The sequence below is a fragment of the Callorhinus ursinus genome, unplaced genomic scaffold (assembly GCF_003265705.2).
Source record: "Callorhinus ursinus isolate GAN/ISIS: 27379988/994484 unplaced genomic scaffold, GSC_fseal_2.0 scaffold56, whole genome shotgun sequence".
NCBI lineage: Eukaryota > Metazoa > Chordata > Mammalia > Carnivora > Otariidae > Callorhinus > Callorhinus ursinus.
This window is the reverse complement of record NW_027397118.1, coordinates 2,681,096-2,705,230: the sequence shown is the minus strand read 5'-3', so window position 1 is coordinate 2,705,230 and position 24,135 is coordinate 2,681,096. Positions and strand designations below refer to the sequence as shown.

General features: G+C 36.4%; 1 protein-coding gene across 14 annotated transcripts in view; it reads left to right on the top strand.

The window, feature by feature from the left end:
* CHD9 (chromodomain helicase DNA binding protein 9) overlaps positions 1 to 14,923 on the top strand; it is a 230,132-nt gene extending 215,209 nt beyond the window's left edge. For all 14 annotated transcript variants that reach the window (XM_025852347.2, XM_073884387.1, XM_073884390.1 and 11 more), the window contains 5 exons: positions 2,102 to 2,241; positions 2,535 to 2,756; positions 6,071 to 6,199; positions 8,700 to 8,804; positions 11,402 to 14,923. In XM_025852347.2, coding sequence (XP_025708132.1) covers positions 2,102 to 2,241; positions 2,535 to 2,756; positions 6,071 to 6,199; positions 8,700 to 8,804; positions 11,402 to 12,280 — 1,475 coding nt within the window. In that variant the 3' untranslated portion in view covers positions 12,281 to 14,923. The remainder of the gene's footprint in view (positions 1 to 2,101; positions 2,242 to 2,534; positions 2,757 to 6,070; positions 6,200 to 8,699; positions 8,805 to 11,401) is intronic.
* Positions 14,924 to 24,135: the final 9,212 nt, after the last annotated feature.

Sequence of the window (24,135 nt, the reverse complement as noted above, 5' to 3'; positions counted from 1 at the left end):
AGTCCTCTGAAAGAGGTAGAATTGAACAGGATTTATAAGAGGAAGATCAGATAATGGTCTTTCTGGAAAGTGACATCCATGGGAAGGGGGAAAGGGGCAGGGAACAGCATGGACCAGAGACTTGATAGTAGACTTTGTGATAAGACTGACCTCGCTAGTGTGTAAATTCCTACTGGAGAGAGATTTGTATGAAAGCAGAGCCTGCTTAGAAAAGGTGAATCCAGATTATAGACAATGTGAAAACAGCTGGGACAGGGATTGGGGTTGGGGAAAGGGGCTGATGTAAGCCATTTCATTCATATTAGAATAAGAAACCATGAGAACTTCTTATAAAATAGAATGGTACTTCTAAAAAATGATACTTTGGGAAAGCTGGTTTATTATTATACCTAAAATGTACTACAGTGAAAGTATTTTCAAATCATATTTATAATATTTTGTTAATCTGGTTATAATGAAATTCACTTTGTAGATAATGAAAGCTTTTCTTTTTTTATAAAGTTATGTCACATTCCTAGGCAGAGGGTCATAGGGAAAGGGAGGAAAAAATGAAACAAGACGAAACCAGAGAGGGAGACAAACCATAAGAGACTGTTAATCTCAGGAAACAAACTGAGGGTTGCTGGAGGGGAGGGGGGTGGGGGGATGAGGTGCCTGGGTGATGGAGGGTGTGTGTTGTGGTGAGTGCTGTGTATTGTGGAAGACTGATGAATCACAGAACTGTACCCCTGAAACAAATAATACATTATATGTTAATAATAAAACAATTTTTTAAAGACAAAAATAAATAAAAATTAAGAAGTTATGTCACATTCCTTTTGTGCTTTTATATGCAAACATGGTTTTTAATCATTGTAACTAGCTATTCCTTACCATATGAATTAAGGTACCATTTTGAAACTGAGATGTGGTGAATATAAGTGGCCCCCATAAGGTTACATGACCAGCCAAAGGGCAACTCCTTATTCAGGTATATACTGGACTTGCTCTAAAAATTCTCCTTGAATGATTGAAAACATTTCTCACTATAAACTGTGAACTATTTAAAAAAAAAATCTCATCCTTAATATTTTCTTTTTTCTTAAGATTTATTTATTTTAGAGAGAGAGAGAGAGAGAGAGAGACAGCAGTGGGGAGGGGCAGAGGGAGAGGGAGAGATTGTCTTAAGCAGACTCCACTCTGAGCACAGAGTCCGACATGGGGCCCAGTCTCACCACCCTGAGATCACGACCTGACCCGAAACCAAGAGTCAGAGCTTAACCGTCTGTGCCACCCAGGCACCCCAATATTTTCTTTTAACAAGAGAGTTCTGGATTATGTACTTTTTGAGGACAGGAACTGCGTTTAACTCATCTTTGAACCATCATAATACCTCATAGCTACGTATAAGCTATTTGATAAATATTTATTCATTGGAAAAAATGGCTGAGTGCATGGAACTGTTTCATTCATACCTCTTACATACATTTTTATTGAGAGTCTACTGAAATGAGGAATGATAAAGGTCAGTTTGACTTGGCAACTAAAAAGTTAGTGCTGATCCTAAAATACCTTAAGAAGGTTGGCACGGGACCAGACTATAGGACATTGAGGAATACGTTGGTCGTAAAGAAGGAGGAACACAACAAACACCAACCTTTCAAAAGTTTCGAAAGTTATAAAAAGGCTGAAAGAGGCTTATTTTTTGTTTGAGTTAGGCCATGTTTTTAAGTTGAGGAGAAGACTCTAGAATAAGATATTTTGGCACAAGAAAGTAAAGATAGTTGAAAAAACAAGCTTTCAGAAAAGGTAGGAATTAATGGATTCAAAGAAGAAGGAAGGATTTGTCTTGTATATGAGAAAGACATGCTTCTTCCTCTAAAGGGGGAAGATAAGATGTGTGAATATCAGGGTAAATAACTTGAAGAGACCAGTCAAAAAGTTGCTTATAGTTCTCCACGTTTTTAAATGAGGAATGGGGGTGTTTTTAGCCCCCAAATTGCTGGATTTAGAGTATGTAAAATTAAGAACTAACACTTTCATATATTTAGAAAAATGACTACTTTTAATTTGCTTAAGATCTAGATTTTGATCACCATTTTGCATGTTTTTATTTCATTAGGTACTTCCATTCAGTCAACCCTTGGTGCCAATGGAGTTAGATTAGACAACCAGCCTGTAGTCAAAAAAAGGCGGGGAAGGAGGAAGAATGTAGAAGGTGTTGACATCCTCTTTTTTAACAGAAATAAACCACCTAACCATGTAAGTAAAATCTACTGATCCTTGAGTCCAAACTTCAGTCCTAGTAAATATGTATATTGCTGTTTTGCGAATGTCTTACAGAGTAAAAATATTAATTAGGAAATTAGGTTGTACTTCTGGATTATATCTCAGAGGAATCCAGCACTGACCAAGATTCATGAAAATTTTAAATTTGAAAAAGTTAGCAGAATTTTAAACAACTTTTTTCCTCTTCAAAAAGATTTGCTTCACTGGACCAAAAATCGAATGATAAAGCATAGAAATATAATTTTCACTTGGTTGTTTTTCTACAGGTTACTTTAGGTTTAACCACCTCACAGATTTCTACAGGGATAAATCCAGCACTGTCCTATACTCAACCTCAAGGAATTCCTGATACAGAAAGTCCAGTTCCGGTTATTAACCTCAAAGATGGGACAAGACTTGCAGGCGATGACGCGCCAAAGAGAAAGGATTTGGAAAAATGGCTTAAGGAGCACCCAGGTTATGTGGAAGATTTAGGAGCTTTTATTCCTGTAGGTGATGCCTTACAAATCTTAATATATTTTATTTATGTGGTTTTTCAAATCCATAATCATGAAGCATACATTTTTACCCACTTACGTAAATATGTGTTCTGCCCAAGAGTAAGGAAAATGAGCAGAAAAAAGTAATGACCCTTTTTCCCACGATACAACACAGTGCCATTTCCATTTTTCTATTCTGCATTTAATAATAAAAATCACCTCCAATATACAGAGTACTATGTTCGACCCAGTTTGTAAAGGTATAAAATTTCCTCAGGGAGTTTACTTTAAAATACTAACGATCATATTAAACATTTATTGAGACTTAGCACTTAACGTATGTTATCTCATATAACACTCCTGACATCTTTATCAGAATGGCATCATTGTAACTATTTTCTAGATAAATTAAAACACTGAAATTTGAAGTAAATAGTCCAGGGCACACAGTGTTAAGTCCAGTGCCCAAACTACTACTCCTAAGCTTTTCTTCAAGCTATTACAGTACAGTGTCATGGTCTGAAGACGCACATTGAGTTTACACTAATCAGAGTGAGAAGTGTTAAAGTTCATTTGCATTTTTTATCTCCTGAGATACCTTGTGCTCACTACCTTATAGGCATATGGCTTTCTTACTTACAGAAATCTGTTATTTCATTTTGCAATACTTTACTATCAGATGCTGATATACCAAATTTGCATCAGATCCCCCATACAGTGAAGGTGGCAGGCCTATTGTATCTGCCTTCACTCGGACGGAGAACCCAGCGAAGCTGTCTAGTACTCTGTGAGCTTCTGAAGGACTATGTCCTATTCACCTTTGTATCCCAGGACTTAGTACGTAATTCCTGATCTATAGAATGGTATCTAGCTCCCTGTAAATATTTACTGAGCCAATTATTAAAAACTGAAAGTCTTTTGAAGACTAAAAACTACTATATAAGGGTAAAGTTGTTATTTTATTAACAGAAAAAAAATACCTTGTTACTTTTTTGCAAAAAGGAACCACAAAATCTCCGCACTCCAGTCCCTACAGTGGTCTTTGTGTCTGTAATGTGTACTTCATCTAGAATTTTACATCGCTGTTACTGACACCAGGAAATAACCTGGTAGTCTAAAACAGACTGCCTTGGTCTTGGCTTTCAGATGCCTTTCATATCCCTAGTCTTCTCTAAGGATGCCACTAATTCTCAAATAAACTGTAATTACTCTTGATTTTTAAACCAAATAAAGCTTTTATAATTATGAGGGGAGGGGTTTTCACTAAATATGATGGGTAAGCATAGAACGAATACTGCAATTCCAACAATAATGAGAATCATTAGTTTAAACCTATAACTTAACATGTTAGAAAATAACATTTGTTTAGTCAGTAGATTCCTGTTGAGTAACTACTGTGTGCTAGTCCTCTTTTAAGGGATGGAGGATAAAACCATGAACAATATAAAGTTCTTGCCCTTGTGGCACTTCCACTGTAGTCTATAAGGGATTCTCCTGTCTTTTTCTCATCACTGCAAAAGAATCTTTATTAATTTTTTAAACTTACAAGCCATTCATCATTTTCACCACAAATACTAACTTTTTATCATAATTTTTAGGCAACATTATATAATATTAAGATTTTAAAACAGCATTTGTTGTGATAAAGAATACAAAATAATAGTTTGATTTCTGAAGGATACTTTTTTTAAAACAGCATTTGTCGTGATAATACGAGATAATAATTAGTTTTGGTTTCAGAAGGATATTTCATGTTACTGATTTCTTAGCTCTCACACACTATTGGGGCATCTCTCTAGCTAAATAATTATAACATGATATAGATCTATAATAACAGGGGTATGTGTAGGGTGCCATGGAAACAGATAAAAGAATAATGAACCACTCTGCCTAGGCCAAGTATCTGGGGAAATATGGAAGGAAAATAGAGACGACATGTATGACCGGTGGATGATAAAGAATAAATAGGCATTTGACCAGGTTACCACGAGGGAGGCTAGGCTAAGCTCTGTAAAACAAGTATGAAGAGTTAAAAAGGATGGGACTTGAAGGCATGTGCATAAAACAGCGGTCAGGTCGATATTGTAGGGTATGTGAGGGAATGAGTGGAGTAATAGTAACTGGATAGAAGAGGTGAATTTAGGTCCAGGCTGTGAAAGGATGGGTCTGCCAGGCTGAAGAGTTTGAGCATTGGCCCGAAATAGCTACAAACATCAAGCCCTGCTTTGTTAAATCGTAGAGGTAAGCAGTATAGTTTGATGGAAAGAGTTTCATTGCCAGATCCTACCACTTGCTGGTTGCATGACCTTGAGGAAGGTAACCTCTCCAAGCCTTGGTTCCCATTCGTAAAATATAAGAATAATATCTTTTAATATCATGATGATTACTTGAGGAGAGATAAGAACGACTGTTAGTGAGATGAAGAGAAGAGGAAAGCCACAACTGGCACAAACATAGGTTCTGTCAGCGCAGAACAAAAATCTGATGTTTCAGATGAAATTTATCAGGAAAAAAAGTAAAGAATTGTACAATTTAGAGGAGGCTGCTCCAGCATTGTCAGTAACTCCTTCAAACGACGCTAGGAACATGTGATCTGTCAGAGCTTAAGGAAAGATCTCATTTCAGGATGCACACAGAATGATAGTGTTTTGTTCATATGATGGCCTTGAGTATTTGTTTAGATACATAATTTGAGGAAAAGATTTACATAATATTTCTTAAAGTCATATTTAATATTTTTATTCGATGACCCTTGAACAACACTTGAGTTTGAACTGTGTGGGTCCACTTACACGTGGATTTTTTATAGTACAGTACTGAAAATGTATTTTCTCTTCATTATGATTTTCTTAATAACATTTTCTTTTCTTGAGCCTACTTTGTTGTAAGAATACAGGATATGATATAAATATAACATGCTAAATATGTGTTAATCAACTGTTTATATTATCAGAAAGGCTTCTGGTCAACAGTAGGCTATTACCAGTTAAGTTTTGGGGGAATCAAGAGTTGTATGTGGATTTTCGAGTATGCACGGCAGCACCCCTGATCCCCATGTTGTTCAAGGGTCAACGGTATTAAATATAAAAATATTTAAAGTATTTTTAAAGTGCAACGAAGGGGTAAATTCTTTAATATTATTTATGTATATATATAACATATATAAACTGAAGGTAAAATATATGTATCTTCAGTATATAATAGTACTGTATATATGTATCTTCAGTATTACAGAATTAAATTACTTGGATCAGCTCTTTTGTACTATTTGCACAAGTAAAGATTTTGAAGCTGTCTCTTCGGTTATATGTGGTATGTTTTAGAGAGTGCAGCTCCATGAAGGGAGGCCCAAACAAAAAAGGCATCGCTGCAGAAACCCTAATAAACTCGATGTTAATAGTCTTACTGGAGAAGAACGTGTTCAGCTAATTAACAGAAGAAATGCCAGGAAGGTATGTATATATTTATTGTTAATCATTTATATTTAGGAGATCTTTAGAATACTACTTCATTATGCCATGTTTTCTAACAGACCTGGAAATGGGTTAAAACTAGCAGATTTGTGAGAAAAGACATGGACTATAATTTTATGCAATCTAATTTCAATTCCCACATGTTTGGCTAAGCCATGGAATAAAGTAAGTCACTTGACACATCAGCATGTAAGCAGTGTGACCCTGCACAAGGGCCCTACATCCAAAGCAACAGTTCTCAGCATGGGGCAGTTTTGTCCTGCAGGGACATTTGGCAATGTCTATAGACATTTTTGGTAGCCCCAACTTGGGAGGTGGGGAGGTAGGTGTTGGGGAGGTGGCAGGCAGGGGAAGGATGCTGTTGGCATCTAGCAGGTAGAGGCCAGGATGCTGCTAAACATTTTGCAGTACATAGGACAGTCCCTCACAACGCCCCTCCAGAATGCCCATGCTGCAGAGGGTGAGAAACTGATGAGAGAGCCACCATTCTCATCAGGCCGTCATAGATTTACATTTTTATCACTATAATTTCCAGTCAGATGGCCATAAAGTATCTTGTTCCTTTAAACTTAACATAATTTTCTGACAGATGAAAATAAAATGTCTTAAACAAAGGTAGCTTATAGAATAAGGTCACTGCTGTGTTTATCTTACAGCTTTTTTGACTGATGAATGGTAAGAGTCTGGTTTTTCCAAATTCTATTTCTAAACCAAATGTGGCTCAACATTTATTTCCCCAAATTGTTTTTGTTTATGGATTGGTAGATGTCTCCGAAAGTAAATGATAGAACACTTACGGCACCCTTTTGTAGGCTTATAGCTCTGATATTTTTATTCTGTTTTTTATGCAGATAAGCATGCAACAAAATAAAAAAGAAAAAGATGGCCTCAGAGTAAGAACAGCAAATTTCTCTCACAAATCAAATTACCCTAACACTTGTTTTAATATTGTTATGTGCACCAGCTCATTAAAATTAATACTGATTTTTCCCCAATTTTATAGATTTATTCAGCTTTTGTTAGTACTTTAAAATGATGTCACAGGGAGATTAGGGGGAAGAACAAGATAACATTTTAGTAGCATTTTACTTAATTTTGTACTTATATAGATGGTGCTAAAAATCTTTGCACTTCATCTTACAACAAAAGTTAGCATTACTAGATAGGAATAAATTAGTCTTAGCCAGTTTTAAGGAAATGGAACAATTTTGTAATTTTACTTATTAGATATTAAACACTCCTAATTTTATCTTTAAATGTTATAACCTGACAAGGGGCCTGTTCATTTCCCTTAATTTGTATTGTTTATTGTTCTGAGTCTCTAGCTCATAGACTTAAGGATTGAAAAGAATCTACCTGCTGAATCCCCATAAACCACCCAGAGGGCCTCCGTTTAAATTGGACCTTAATAAAGGGGGTAACAAAAAGGAGAAGGCAACAGAAACCACAGAGACTAAGTAAAGACTATAGAAAACACTAGAAAAGCATACTTACAGGTATTCTAACTTGTAGGTAGCATAACCGTATTAAAACCCTGTCTGTATTCTATCAAGAGATTGTATATATTTAGAGAGGTATGGAAAGAGGAATTATCTTTAGACTCCAAAGGAACATTAAGTTGGTAGATCCAAAACATTTAAGTGTCAAAATATTTTGTTTTAATTTCCTACTAATTATCATATGTAGTTTTTAAATTTTTTCACATTGTGATGAGTTGGTTATATCACTGTTCACATTCAAGAGATGTATATATTTTTATCCTTAAGGGTTTTAATTTATGTAATAGGCAAGAGCATGAGTTTGTGAGACCTGAGTTTGAAAGCTGGCCCTAATGCTTCCTAGCTGACCCTAGGCAACTTCTGTAACTTCTCTGAGGTTTAATTCCTACATTTGAAAAACAGAAATAATACTGTCTCAAAGGATATAGTGAGAACTAAAATAAATGTATATACTTAAAGTCCTTAGCATGATACTTGGCATATAATAATAAGAAGAAGAACTTATTATTTGTTATGCACCAGACGCTGTGCTAAGGCACTTGAATTGTTTCATTTTTATCCTCATAAAACCCTATGAGGGAAGTGTTATTCTAATCCCCTTTATATAGATCAGAAAATTGAGGCTCAAAGAGATTTACTGATTTGCCCCAGTTCAAATAGCTGGTAAGTCTGACTCCAGAGAGTAACGCTCTTAACTAGGCTAGATTGTCTATCCAGCATAGCAAGGACACAGTAAACGGTAGTTATTCATTTTACTATTTTAGTCACTTAAAGCATTTGAAATTTACATTACCACATGTCTGTATGGTATATTAGCAGTGCTTTTGGCTTGTGGTAGTCCTTTTTAATATAGTAGAGATCGTCAAAGGTAATTCAAGAAACACATGTGTCTTAAGCTCTGTATAGCACGGAATAAAAGCAAGAAATGTCTTCATATTTAATAGTGTTTTTAAGTATCTAACAATCTTTTTCATTTACAGGTTGGAGGTGCATTTGCTCCTCCTTTGAAAGATTTATGTAGATTCCTGAAAGAAAATTCAGAATATGGAGTAGCTCCTGAATGGGGAGATGTTGTTAAGCAGTCTGTGAGTAATTTCATAAATACTAAGATACATATCATCTCAAAAATTAGATGCCATTTAGTCAGACTTAGAAAGACAACTACTATATGATTCCACTCATAAGTGGAATCTAAAACCAAAACCAAAACAAACAAAAAGCAGACTCAGATCTATAAATATGGAGAATAAACTGATGGTTGCCAGAGGGGAGGTAGGTGAGGAGAGGGGCAACATGGATGAAGGGGGAAAGGGAGGTACAGGCTTCCAGTTACAGAATGAATAAGTCATGGGAATAAAAGGCAGAGCATAAGGAATATAGGCAGTGATACTGACTAGCGATGTAATGGAACAGATGGTAGCTACGCTTGTGGTGAATGCAGCATAATGTATAAACCTGTCAAATCACTAAGTTGTACACCTGAAGCTAATATAACATTGGGTGTCAACTATACTCAAATTAAAAAGGAAATTAGCTGCCATTTAACTATATCAGAGATGAAATTTTAAGTTAAGATTAACAGTATTGTGTGAACAGTCGCCAGTGTTTAGTTCACAGTTTTTATTTTGCAGTACATGTTACAAATTTCTCAGATGTTTGCTGAGTTAGAATACTGAATCAATATATACTGATCTGTTTTTATTTTAACCTCTAAGATAACTATTTGAGCAAGGCTACAAAGATTAACCAAAGATGTGGGGAAAGAAATATATAAGGATATTCATCATAGTATAGTAGTAAAAAATTGGGAATATATTAATGGTCCATCCATATATTGGAAAACTGTGCAACTGTGCAAAAATTATATCTTAGAAGAACATCTAATGACAAGGGAGGAAAAGGTCACAGTATGTTAAATGGAGTAGTAATTAAGCTCTTGGAAAAGCAGAGCATAACCATGTGGTAAATGCTGAATAAAGAATAGCTATTATTTCTACAAGTGTCCAAATGAAAAGGGCAGGCTATAAAACTATGTTCATTATGATTCTATTTATTTTAGAAACAGAAGTGGGGAGAATTGTAGAATCTGTATATAAGCATAAGTGAAAAATGAAATACACATTCTAAAATGTTAGCAGTGTTCTCTCTGAATGGTAAAATTATGGATGATTTTTTTTTCCTTCTATTTTTTTGTTGTCTTGTTTTCTGGAGTGAACCCTAATGCTTTTGTAAAGAAAACAAGTAAGTTGATCAATTCAAAACAAAATTTTAAAATGGTACCGTGAGTCTTTGAAACTGCCGTCTAGGGGCACCTGGCTGGCTCAGTCAGTAGATGATGCGACTCTTAACCTCAGGGTCGTGAGTTCAAGCCAAACGTTGGGCGTGGAGCCTACTTTAAAAAAAAAAAAGGGGGTGTTGAAACTGCTGTCTAGAGCGGTCACAGACGGTAGCCACTAGGCGCATGTGGCTGTTGAGCATTTGAGTTCAGCTGACACACAGTGTTACATTAGTTTCAGGTGTACAGCACAGTGATTGGACAAGTCTGTACTTTATGCTGTGCTCAGCACAAGGGCAGCCACCACCTGTCACCATACAGCACTATGACAACATCACTGACTATATTCCCTCCGCTCTGCTTTTTATTCCCGTGACTTGGGGCACCTGAGTGGCTCAGTCAGTTAAGCGTCCAACTCTTGATTTTGGGTCAGGTCATGATTCCAGGTCATGAGATCAAGCCCCGCTTCAGGCTCTGCACTGGGTGTGGAGCCTGCTTAAGATTCTCCCTCTCCCTCTGCCCCTCCCCCCCATTAATTAATTAATTATAAAAATATTCCCATGACCTTATTCATTCCATAACTGGAGCCTGTGTCTCCCCTTCACCCATTTTGCCCATCCTCCCACCCTGGTTTGGGATTTTGAAGACTAAGTTTGGAAAAAAATAAGAAATATATCTTTATTTTCATAGATTACATATTAAAATGGTAATATTTTGGTTAAATTATGTTAGACTGTATTACTAAAGTTAATGTCACCTGTTTCTATTTTACCTTTTTTAATGTAGCTGCTAGGAAATTTAAAATTACATATGTGGCTTACATTATATTTCTGCTGGACAGTGCTGGTCTAGAGGTTCTACACTCCTACCACCTTTAGGAGTTCTGAGCCCAGAAAGTCACGGGAGAATCACTTGAATATCTTTTTCAGCATGGCTCTATCTCCCTCCCTTATTCCCGAAGTGACGAAGGTTCACATGAAACATCTCATTGTAATCTGAACCTCTCACTGACTTTCTCTGTCCTTTCCTTATCATTCTTCTAGCTTGGAAGAGGGGCACTCCTCTCATCTTGTAGAGTAATTGATGGTGTGAAACATGTAAGGGTGTGGAAGTAACCCTTATGAGAAAGTGGCTTTGGACCTCCTGTTTTCTAGAACTCGTCTACAAACGTGTGCCTCACAGTGTGGAAGGAAGCTAGAGGCCCCTTCCTGCTTTCTTACCCTCTGAAAACATGAGCAGTGGACGAACTCTTTCCCACCACTACTTATAATATGGAATGAGGCTCTCTCTTTCATACTTGATTATGTTCTAGCAACACAGACTCAGTTTATGAATAATTACCGATTTTAATGTGATAGCTATTGATTTTATTCTAATGTAGCTATTGTTGCTGATTTTTTTTTTCAGGGATTTCTTCCAGAGAGTATGTATGAGCGTATTCTCACTGGTCCTGTTGTGAGAGAGGAGGTCAGCAGGCGGGGGCGACGGCCTAAAAGTGGAATTGCCAAGGCCACGGCAACGGCGGCGGCAGCAACTGCCACCAGCGTGTCAGGCAGTCCTTTGTTAGCCAACGGGTTACTTCCAGGTGTGGATCTCACGACCCTTCAGGCCTTACAACAAAATCTACAAAACTTGCAGTCCCTGCAAGTAACCGCAGGGCTGATGGGAATGCCTGCCGGCCTTTCTTCTGGAGGAGAAGCTAAAAACGTGGCCGCCATGTTCCCCATGCTGCTGTCAGGAATGACTGGCCTACCAAATCTGCTGGGCATGGGAGGACTCCTGACAAAGCCTACCGAATCTGCAACCGAAGAGAAAAAGGGAAATGACTCGAAGGAGCTAGAAGGAAAAAAAGAAAGGACAGAGAGTCAAAATTCAGAGAACGGGGGAGAAAACTCCGTGTCGAGTTCTCCTTCCACGTCCTCTACTGCTGCATTAAGTACAGCGGCAGCTGCCAGCCCATTAGCTCTTAACCCACTACTGCTCTCTAATATACTCTATCCAGGGATGCTGCTCACTCCAGGCCTTAATCTCCATATGCCAACTTTGTCCCAGTCCAATACTTTCGACGTACAGAAAAACAAAAACAGTGACTTAGGCTCGTCTAAGTCCCAGGAAGTAAAGGAGGAAGATTCCAGAGTTAGAGATCAGGAAGACAAAGGGGGAACTGAAACAAGTCCTCTCAATGAGAACAGCACAGATGAGGGTTCAGAGAAAGCCGATGCTTCGTCTGGATCTGACAGTACGTCGTCGTCGTCTGAGGATTCAGATTCTAGTAACGAAGACTGACTCCCAGACTGCACTTAAATTATGAACTGATTTTGGATTTTTTTTCTTTAATTATGAATTGTAAATACCCCAGTGTTGAGTGCATCAATAACTTACTGACCGAACATTTCAGTTATTTGTTTAGAAGTGCAAACTGCTTTCAGAGACGTTTTGCATGTAATATTTCTTAAGATCCATAAGTTTCTGAACTCGTATGTACTATCAAATACATAAAGGTGTAAAATTACAACAAAAAGGCATTATAATTTTGTTGGGGGTTAATTTTATGAAAATTATGCTCAATAAGAGTTGTATATTTAATATATTTGCAGTGAACACAGAATACTTTATGCATATTACTGATTTAATTTGAATATAGTTTTACAGCCTCCTTGACACCTATAATTTACAGATCAAAACTCAGCAATAATTTGGGCAGCTAATGAATGTCATGAAAGCTGTAGAATCTACATCACCATCCATTGCTTTAATTACATGAAAATGCTCTAGTGTCGTGATGCACTGCTGACGTTTCCAATTCAGGTACAAGTGTGTTTTAAAGAAGAAATAAGTTTCCCAATCAGCCAATTTAACTGGCTACCTGTTACCTCAGCTGAGTTAGTTTAGGAAGTTTACATTCGTTTCTAATTCTATACTTGTTTTCAGGGGTTTTTTAAACACATCCTATATATCATGTTAATCTGGCAAGAAATATGACTTGCTTTTTGCTGAGCTTAACTCTGATATCAGTAAAATTAAGTCATAAAAGAATCCTGTGTCATGGGACTTTGGCACCCTATAGACATACTTAGTTTTACTTTTTCAAAGTTTGGCCTCCTTTAAGAAATCATTATGTCTCTGATGAGTAATGTCTGTTTCCAGGGTTCAGAAAAGGCAAACTCATGAAATACCACTGAGAAGAACTTTCCACACAGCATACTTCATGTAAAAGAAATCGTTTGTTTGTTTTATTTGTGTAGATTTCTATTTGTGTTTTATGTCATGGAAATATTCCAACATTAACAGATCATAGTGATAAAGTAATATGCAGAATAGTCTAAATTCATTTTTTTTTTTTTTTTTTTTTTTAGTTTCTAGGTATAAGCAGACTAAATGTTGCCCAGAATCAGTGTTGGGTTATCAGTTTATATTAAATATACTGAGTTGGCCCATTTTGAATATGCACTTTGAATGATCTCAAAAAAATATTTACAAGTTAAACCTGTAAACCACAAAAACGAAGCCCAAGGCTTCTGATCAATTTCTTAGAACCCTTTATCATGTAAAATTTGTCTGATATTTGATTTGTGATACAGTTTCTCCTGCTAAAGCTGCTATTACTTCTGACAAGATGGAGAGGTCCAGGATCACTGTCATGTACATTTAAAACAATTAGAACTGAATTGGATATAAAATACCATTTACATCCTAAGGAGAGAAAGATGTTAGCATTTTTCTGGTACTTGAATAAATCAGTGATAAAGTTCGTGACAGGCTAAATTTAGGGGGGGAAGTACCCCAGTTCTCTCCCACAGAAAAAAAATAACTTTCTGTGCGTTTTGATAGAACTCTGTTGTTTTGTCATGAATCCAATTATATTGGATTTTCCCAGACCTTTACCAGTAAATTATGTTTCTGTATGTAAGATAACTAATCCCTCATTAGAGAGACAGTGTTACATGTATTTACAAAATCATATATGTTCCATCGAGATTGTATTGATTTTTGTATTTTTCCCAAAATAGTACTTTGAATTGATAGTTCTTTATGCAATGTCTTAGCAATAGTCACTATAATGCCCATCCAGGAGAAGTGGGTAGTAATTCTTCATCATGGAAATGATATATTACATATTTAGTATCTTCCCTTGGCAGTATTGCACTTTTGTTGAACTAGAATACACCTATGAGATAGCCAAAGTTTTTCAAACACAGTTAACTTAGTTTGCCGTTGGGGTATTTCAACACCATCCATATCTCCCTCTCTCCCTCTAGTTCTACCCACATAATCTTCATTCCTTTCTTTCCCCAATTAAAAAAAAAAAAAAGGCGGGGGGGAAGTCCTAGATCTTGTCACTAAAAATCTAATTTATATCAAATTTATGAGATAAAGTATTTTCCTAATTATGATCAGATGAATTTGGTTAACATCTTAGTGATTCTCTTTCTATGTAATAAGGCAATTGCAGTTTTCAAAGCATTAAGGCTAATACTGTAACATTAAACTTTCTCTTGGGTTTCAAGACACTTCTATTTAGTATTGATTGGGGAAAAGTCGTCCAGCTGTCAGCTTAAAAAAATGCAAATATGGTTGTGTAAAGTTAAGGGTTATAAGGAAAAAAAAAATCAGTAGAATTACATAATACTAAAGTTGCAGTTGAAAGGATATCCAAGTATGTGTTGGTAGTTACTAAAAGAATTATAGCTGTTATTGCCTTGTATTTATAGCCCTTGTTTCAGGTTTCATGATTCAAGTCTTAGTCCAATTTTTCTTTTGGACATTTGCAATATTTACCAGTTGTGTTTTGTGTAGTCTGAATTTGCTTTCTGTAGTTGAGCAAACGTCTTAAAAAGTCATTTGTAATTTATTAAATTACTTTCTATGATGTTCTATAGAGCAAATGGAAGTTTAATTATTTTTTATTAAACATATTCTTTGACTACCCATGATGTCAGCGTCTGTACATGACAATACTCCTTTTTTTAATTGACTTTTATCTATAATTTATCTTATTCCAGTTGTGAAAGAAACCCTAGTCCTAAATCTCTAAAAGGAAAGTATACCTTGGAAGAATTTTTAAAAGACAGAAGTTGGCTGTAATTATATCCACAGTATCAGTATATCCTTAAGTTTTCTTCCCCTGAACCTTAAAAATGTCCAGAAAGACTCAGAGATGTACCTAACCTCATAAAGGAGTACATTTTGGATATCTGTAATTATTTTTCCCCTTGGTCTTAAGAGTCTTTCCTAATTCATCACTGTTGTTTTTAGTGTTTTTGTAAACATGAAAGAAATTTAGTTTTCCCCTAAATAGAAAAGTAGAACAGAAGAGTCTCGGCATACACTCATTTAACTCAGAACCCATTTACCTACACTTTTGTGCTTAGAAAACCTTTTTTTTTCTTTTTTGTACAATGTAGCATGTAAACACAAGCCAACTACTTTGTCTAGTGCTCACCCAGAGGAACAGTATCTGTACCAGTGCTAGAGGAAGATTTGGCTATGTTAGATGTTTCTGAAAGAAGATAGACTATGTACAAAACAATGGGTTCTGTATTTTGTGAGCTATAGGAGGGAGAGTGATTTTTCACTATGAGTAATGTTCATCTTCTACAACAAATTTAGAACTTAATCTCCACGTAAATACAACTCCAGTACATAAGCTGTTTATTTTAAAATGCAGAAAAGCACAAAGAATAAAAATACTTAAATCATCATAAACCCACCCTGAGATAAAATCCTGTTCATATAGATACCCAGTGTTTTTATATGTATGTTATATACATGAAGTGGGTTGAATCGTGTCATCCACAAATTTATGTCAACCCAGAACCTCAGAATGTGACCTTATTTGGAAATAGGGTCCTGGCAGTTGTAATTAGTTAAGACGCAGTTATACTAGGTGAGGGTGGGCCCTAAATCCAATGACTGGTTCCTGATAAGAAGAGGAGAGGACACACAGACGAAGGGAAGAAGTTCGTGAGCCAACAAGGGGAGATTGGAGTGACATAGATGCCCCCTAGGAACAGGAAGGATAGTCAGCAACCACCAGAAGCTAAGAGAGCCGCCTGGAACAGATTCTCCTTCAGAGCCTCCAGAAGGAAGCAACCTGGCCAACACCTGGATTTTGGACTTCTGGCCTGAACTGTGGGAGAATAAATTTCTGTTGTTTTAAGCCACACCGTTTGTGATAATTTGTTATGGTAGCCCTAGGAAACTTACACATTTTCATATTAAAGCAGTATTATATGGGACATAATATTTACTGTTCTGCCTTTAATATACTGACCTATGTCAATAAGTACCCTGCGTCGTGATGTTTAATACATAGTATTGTCTCATACAGATGTAATTTATTTAACCACGTACTTAAAAATGGACATTTGAGTTTAAATATGTATCTTTTGCACCCATCCCGAGGACTTCCTTAATCCCTAGAAGTGAAACGACTTCCTCTGTTTTTAAGGATTTTGTTTTGTGTTGCCAAGTTTACAACAATGCCATGAGTAGCAATTTATACTACCCCAGCAGCATTTTGTGCATGTTCACCCCAAAATCTTACCAATACTGTGTATTGCCTTTTGAAGTAATCTTTGCCAAATGGGCTAACGTACCATCTTGATGAATTTTTAAATTATTCTTCCTTTTTCTTACTAAAAAAATAAGACATACGTATTCTAGAAAATTGAGAGGCGGGGTGGGGGGTTGAGGAGGAGGAGTTGGGGAAGCATAAAGAACACCAGAACTCCCATAATGTTGAATGCTCAGAGATTTGGGTCATTTTTCTTTGCATATACATATTATATATTATTTTGATAAGAATGGAGTTATACTGTACATACCATTTTGTAACTTCTCTCACTTATTATATCATGATAATATTCCCATGTCATTAAAGAATCTTCCACAGCATTTTTAAGGACTTTCTCATTCCACTATATAGACGCAACATAATTTATTTAATGCCCAGTTATTGAACACTTAGATATTTTTCAGTTTTGGGCTAAACAATGATATGTTTGTAGTTAAGTCTCTTCATACACTTGGGATTTTTTCATTAAAATAAATACCTAGGCATGAGATAGTTACGTTTGAATTTTAAGACCAGTTGGATTGTACTGTTTTCTACCCCAATAGCAGAGCATAAAACTACTTCCTTCCTCGTGTCTCTTTTGCACCCCTGGGCATTAGAATATTTTTTAATCTTTGTCAATTTGATAGACAAAAAAATAGATTCTTGTTTTAGTTTACATTTCTTTGACTATTAGTAATATAAAGTCTTTCATATCTCTTCCTAAGGCCATTTGTATCCTGTGTATTAACTGTTTATGTTCTCTGTGCAATATCTGTTATATAAGAGGTAAATATTTTTCCCAATTTGCCTGTGAATCTTGCTTTTTTTTAATGCGCAAGTTTTACATTTTTATGTGGTCATTTTGATATTCCATTTATTCACATTTAAGTTTTCGATGTTTTTCCAGAGAAAAATCTTTTCACCCCCAAATTCTATACATGTTTACTTTTTTTTAATATTTAGTGCCTTTGTTGACTTAGAATTTATTTTGGTAACATACATATGGTATAAGATAAGAATCCTAATTTGAATTTTTTTAATAATTATGCAGTATCCCAGCATTATTTTGTATATAATGTCTCCACTGATTTGACATGCCTTCATTGATCATAATTAAATAATTCATGTATGTATATGTGAATTATTTAGATATATATGAATTTAGATCATATCTATCATAAATATGCATGATGTATCTATGATATATCATGTAAACAGTAAACATAAGAAAACTGGAGTGGCTATACTAATAAAAGATTAACTTTAAAACAAACAAATGTTGCTAGAAATTAATGAGAACATTTTATAATGTTATAAGGGTCATTCTATCAGGAAAATACAACACTTACATAGGTACCTAACAACAGAGCGACAAAATACACGCAGCAAAAACTAACAAAATTGAAAGGAAAAATATACAACTCAATGATAATGCTTGGAGACTTCAATATCTAACTTTCAGTAATGGATACAACAAGTAGGCAAATGGTCAAAAAGAAAACAGAAGCCCAAACAACACTATAAACCAACTGGACCGAAGAAGCATTTGTTGAACACACCACCAAATAGTAGCAAAAAAAAAAAATTATTCTAAGGCACGCAAGACCATTCTCCAGGATAGACCATGAAACAAGTCTCAGATTTTAACCATACTAAGTATGTTTTCCAGCCACAGTGGAATGAAATTTGAAATCAGTTACAAAGCATGGATATTCACAAATATGTGGAAATTAACCCACTCATAAATAACCAATGAGTCCTAGAAATCTCAATCTCAAAGGAAGTTAGAAAATAATTTGAGATGAATGAAAGCAAATACACAACATGCCAAAACAAGACAGTGCATTAAAGGAAATTCATGTGTAAACATCTACATTAAGAAAAAAAAAGCCTCAAATCAATGTAACTTTCTTCTTTAAGAAACTAGAAAAAGACCGAATTAAACCCAAAGCAAGAAGTCAGGAAATTAAGATTTGACCCTACTTAGAAAGTAGAGAAACCTACTTAGAAAGTAGAGAAAATTGGGGCGCCTGGGTGGCTCAGTCATTAAGCGTCTGCCTTTAGCTCAGGTCATGATCCCAGGGTCCTGGGATCAAGCCCTGCATCGGGCTCCCTGCTCCGTGGGACGCCTGCTTCCCCCTCTTCCACTCCCCCTGCTTGTGTTCCTCTCTCACTGCCTCTCTCTCTCTCAAATAAATAAATAAAATCTTTAAAAAAAATTATAAAACCAAAAGGTAGGTCTTTTAAAAAAACAACAAAATTGACAAACTTTCAGCTAGACTGCTCAGTAAAAAAAAAAAGCTTCAAATTACTAGAATCAAAAATGAAAGGGGACATACTTACAGAAATAAAAAGGATCATAGGGAACCTTATGAATAATTGTATGGCAATAAATTAGATAAAACTAGATGAAATAGCAAATTCCAAGGCACAAACTAGTGAAACTGAATCAAGAAAAAATAGAGATTATAACAAAATAATATAATAAAGTTATGAGATTAAATTACTAAAAGCAACGAAAAACATGATAAAATCCCTGGATGAGGTGCCTTTACTGAGAGGAGAAGAAAAAACACACTCTTCCAAAAATGAAAGAGGAAATATTCCCCAATTTGTTTTATGAGGCCCGTATTATCCTAATACCAAACCCAAAGACACCACAGGGAAACTGCCAATTGATAGCCCTTATGACTATAGAATGCAAAAGTTTTCAACAAATGACTAGCAAACTGAATCCAGCAACATGTGGAAAGTATTATACACCCTGACCAAGTTGGATTTATCCCAGGATTGCAAAATTGCTTCAACAAACAACTGATGTACTATTAACAGAAAAAGGGTGCGGGGGAACCACATAATTATCTCAATAGATGCAGAAAAAAAACATTTCACAGGGAAGTGGGTAGGGGGATGGGGTAAATGGGAGATGGTCATTACAGAGGGCACTGGGTGTGATATGCAAGTGATGAACCACCAAATTCTACCTCTGGAACTAATAATACACTATATGTTAAGTAACATGAATTTAAATAAAACCTAAAAAAAGTTATTGATAAAAAAAATTTCATGAGATTCAATACCCTTTCATGATTTAAAAACAAACAAAAAGTGTAGTAGACATAGAAGAGAACTTCCTCAATCTGATAAAGGGCATCTATAAAATACCCATAACTAACATCATATTTAATAAAAACTGAATTTTTTTTAAGAGAGAGAGAGTGAATGAAGGGGAGGGGCAAAGGAGAGGGAGAGAGAGAATCTCAAGGAGATACCACTCGCAGAGCCTAACGCAGGGCTTGATCTCACAACCCTGAGATCATGACCTGAGCCAAAATCAAGAGTCAGTCGCTTAACCTACTGAACCAGCCAGGCGCCCTAATACTGAATATCTTCTAAGTCAAGACAAGACCAGAGTGTCCACTCCTGGCACTTTCCTCGAACATTGTTCTGGAGGTTCTATTCAGGGCAATGAGGCAAGAAAAGGAGAAAAAGTCATCCAGACTGGGAAGCAAGAAGTAAAACTGTCTATTTGCAGATGACATGGTCTTGTAAATAGAAAATCCTAAGAAATTCACTAAAAAACAAAAACAACTATTAGAACGAATAAACAATTTCAGCAAGGCTGCAGGATACAAGTTCAATATAGAAAAATCAATTGGATTTCTGTACATGTGCAAAAATAATTGGTCAATGAAATTAAGAAAACAAATTTATGATAGCATCAAAAATAAAATACATAGAAATAAATTTAACAAAAGAAGCGCAAAACCTGTACACTGAAAACTGCAAAACCTCGTTGAAAGAAATTAAAGAGGACCAAAATAAATGACAAGAATCCCCAAACTAATCTGCAGATTCTGTGCAGCACCTATCAAAACCCCAGCTGGCTTCTTTGCAGAAATTGACAACTGGATCCCAAAATTCATCTAGAAATGCAAGGACTCAGGGGCGCCGGGGTGGCACAGTCGCTTAATCGTCTGCCTTGGGCTCAGGTCATGATCCCGGGGTCCTGGGATCGAGGCCCGCATCGGACTCCCTGCTCCACGGGAAGCCTGCTTTTCCCTCACCCACTCCCCCTGCTTGTGTTTCCTCTCTTGCTGTGTATCTCTCTGTCAAATAAATAAATAAAATCTTTAAAAAAACAAAAAAATTAATAAAAATTTTTTAAAAGAAATACAAGGACTCAGAATAGGCAAAACGATTTTTTTAAGATTTTTATTTATTTATTTGAGAGAGAGAGCACAAGCAGGGGGAGGGGCAGAGGGAGAAGGACAAGCAGACACCCTGCTGAGGAGGGAGCCTGCTCGGGGCTTGATTCTGGGACCCCGGGATCATGACCTGAGCCAAAGGCAGACGTTTAACCAGTTGAGCCACCCAGGAGCCCCAAAATGATTCTTTTTTAAGAACAAAGTTGGAGGACTCATATTTCCTAATTTCAAAACTTCAAGACAGTATGGTATCGAAGTTGGAATAGGTATAGGGATCAAGGGAACAGAAATGAGAATTTAGAAATAAACCCTTAAGGTCAGCTATTTTTTCAAAAGGGTGCTAAGACAATTCAATGGGGGAAAGGATATTCCAAACAACTATATCTCTATATACAAAAGAATAAAGTTGTCCCCTTTCCCTATACCACACACAAAAATTAACTCAGAATAGATACAGAACTAAATGTAAGAAATAAAACTCTTAGAAGAAAACATGGGGACAAATATTTGTGATCTTAGGTTAGGCAAAAACTTAAAGAGAAAATAAATAAATTAGACTTTATCCAAATGAAAATCTTTAGTTCTTCAGGTACCTTCAAGAAAGTGAAAAGACAACCCCCAGAACTGGGGGAAATATTTGCAAATCATGTATCTGATAAAGACCTTGTATCAGAAAATACGAAGAACTCTTATAACCCAGTAACGGAGACAAAAACCCAGTTGTAAAATGGGCAAAAGATTTGAATAGACATTTCTCTGAAGAAGATACACAAATGACTAATAAGCACATGAGAAGATGCTCAATATTGTTAGCCATCAGATAAACGCCAATCAAAATTAAAAAGAGCTAGAACTTCAAAACCCTTAGGATGGGCAGAATCAAAAAGACAATAACAAGTGTTAGCAAAGATGTGGAGAAATGAGAACCCTCATACATGTACAATGGTGCGGCAATTTTGGAACACAGTTTTGTAATTCCTGGTGGTATTGCCATACGACTCAGCGATTCTATTCCTAATTATAGACCCAAAGAAATGAAAACATACGCCCACGCAAAAACTTGTAAACAAATAATCACATTAGTGTTATTCATAATAGCCCCAAAGTATAAAGAACCCAAATGTCCATCAACTGATAAATGGATAAATAAAATGTGATCTATCCATATAATAGAATATTATTCACCAATTAAAAGGCATGAAGTAGGGGCGCCTGGGTGGCTCAGTCAGTTAAGCCTCTGCCTTTGGCTCGGATCATGATTCCAGGGTTCTGGGATGGAGACCCACATCGGGCTCCCTGCTCTGGGGGAAGCCTGCTTCTCCCTCTGCCTGCCTCTCCCCCTGCTTGTGCTCTCTCTCTCTCTGTCAAATAAATAAAATAAAATATTTTTTAAAAATTTAAAAAATAATAAAAGGCTTGAAGTGTAATACATGTTCTGACATGGATAAGCCTTGAAAATATTATGCTAAGTGAAAGAAGCCAGTCAGAAAAGATCACATATTATATGATTCTATTTATATGAAATGCCCTGAATGGCAATTTTCTGTAGAGATGGAAAGTAGATTCATGGTTGCCCAGGGCTCGGAGCATTGGACTGCTACTGGGTATGGGTTTGTTTTGTTTTGTTTATGAAATGATGCAAATGTTCCAAAAACAGATTTGGGGTTGTTGCTTAAATATGAATATACTAAAAACTACTGAATTGTAAACTCCAAAGGGGCGAATGTATGGTATGTGGATTGCGTCTCAGTAAGGTTGTTTTAAAACACAGAAGATGAAATTTACAAACTCAGTGTGTAAAATCTTTTTAATTTTAACCTCAATAAACTCAATCATTTTCCCCCATCATATCTCACACCAACTGGCCTCCAGGGAGCTCCTGAGATTACAGAAACCACTGCTCCCTCCACCTACACCTTTTGCTGATCCTTGAGGTTCAGACTGCCTAGCAGCTCCTGCTACTCAAGAACAGGCCCTGGGGACCAAGAAGAAAAGCAAGAGTTCTGGAACCTCTTTTCCAGCCCTGTGTGTTTACTTCCAAGATGAGACCAGGAAATTTACCTCTCATCCCTGACCTCCACTTCAACTCCAGTCTAGAATATCAGATTTGCTACGTGATGCCTCCATTTGCATGTCCAAAAGGCATCTCAAATTTAACATGTCCAAACCTAGACTCTTGATTACTCTTCACTATACTTTTAGTTGCTCAGACCTAACACGTGTCATCCTTGACAACCGCCCCCATCCTACCCCTCCGTAACCAGTCCATCAACAAATCCTGTTCCGTATTTCCATTTTCTAGGTTAAGGGAATGAATTCAACATATGCATATAATTTTGCATTCTCACAAAATCCACTAAGTTGCAGTAAAGGGAATTCTTTTACTTATTTTTTTATTTTTTTAAAGATTTTATTTATGTGAGAGAGAACACAAGAGAGAAAGAGAGAGAGCTTGAGGATGAACAGGGAAGGGGGGGAGGGCAGAGGGGGAGGGAGAAGCAGGTTCCCCACTGTGCAGGGAGCCTGCCAGGGCTCTATCCCAGGACCCTGAGATCATAACCTGAGCAGAACACAGATGCTTAACTGACTGAGTCACCCAGGCGCCCCAAGGAAATTCTTTTAAATGACAAACCCATAGTACACGGAGAATAGGGGGGAAAAAAGACAGTTGCAAAACTTTGGAAACTGAAACAGACCACTGAAAATTGACAAAAGTATCCAAAAAAAAGTAAACAAATTGACAGTAGGAAAAGCTGAAAACTGGGAGTTCCTTTCTATTTGCTAAATGGGATGCTGCCAGATTCATGCATTGCTTAGCAAAGCCAATTAGATCTTCAGGAAAGGAAAAGAAAAAAGAGAAAAGAAAGAGAAAGAAAAAGAGAGAGAAAGAGGGAAGGAAGGGAAAGGAAGGAGAAAGGAAAGGAAAGGAGAAAGAGAAAAAAGAAAAAAGAGAAAGGAAAGCTGAAAACTAATCCAAGTTACATTTCTGGATTACCATTTCTGTAATACATTTCTGCAATACCGAATTCATCTACAACTGAGGATAAAAGAGTGACTATTAATGGAAAAAGTGAAAGTCTTAGAACCCCTTCCACACTCATGACCACTGACTCTCCCTCTCGTGTCTTTGCAGAGGTCTGGAGGTCTGTTACATGGAAAGCTGTTTCTGCACCGCGGTGCCTCTGGCACAGGCAAGGACGTGGCCACCATATGGAAACAAAAGGTTAAAGTGACTGATACTAAAGCTTAATATCCTGAGTCATTTTGCCCTAGTTGGCTCCCTGAATTCTGGCATCCAGACTTATATTTTGCAGCAGGAGATTAAAAGACACGTCACTGGGGACTCTAATTTTTTCCTGAGAAAATACTTTAAA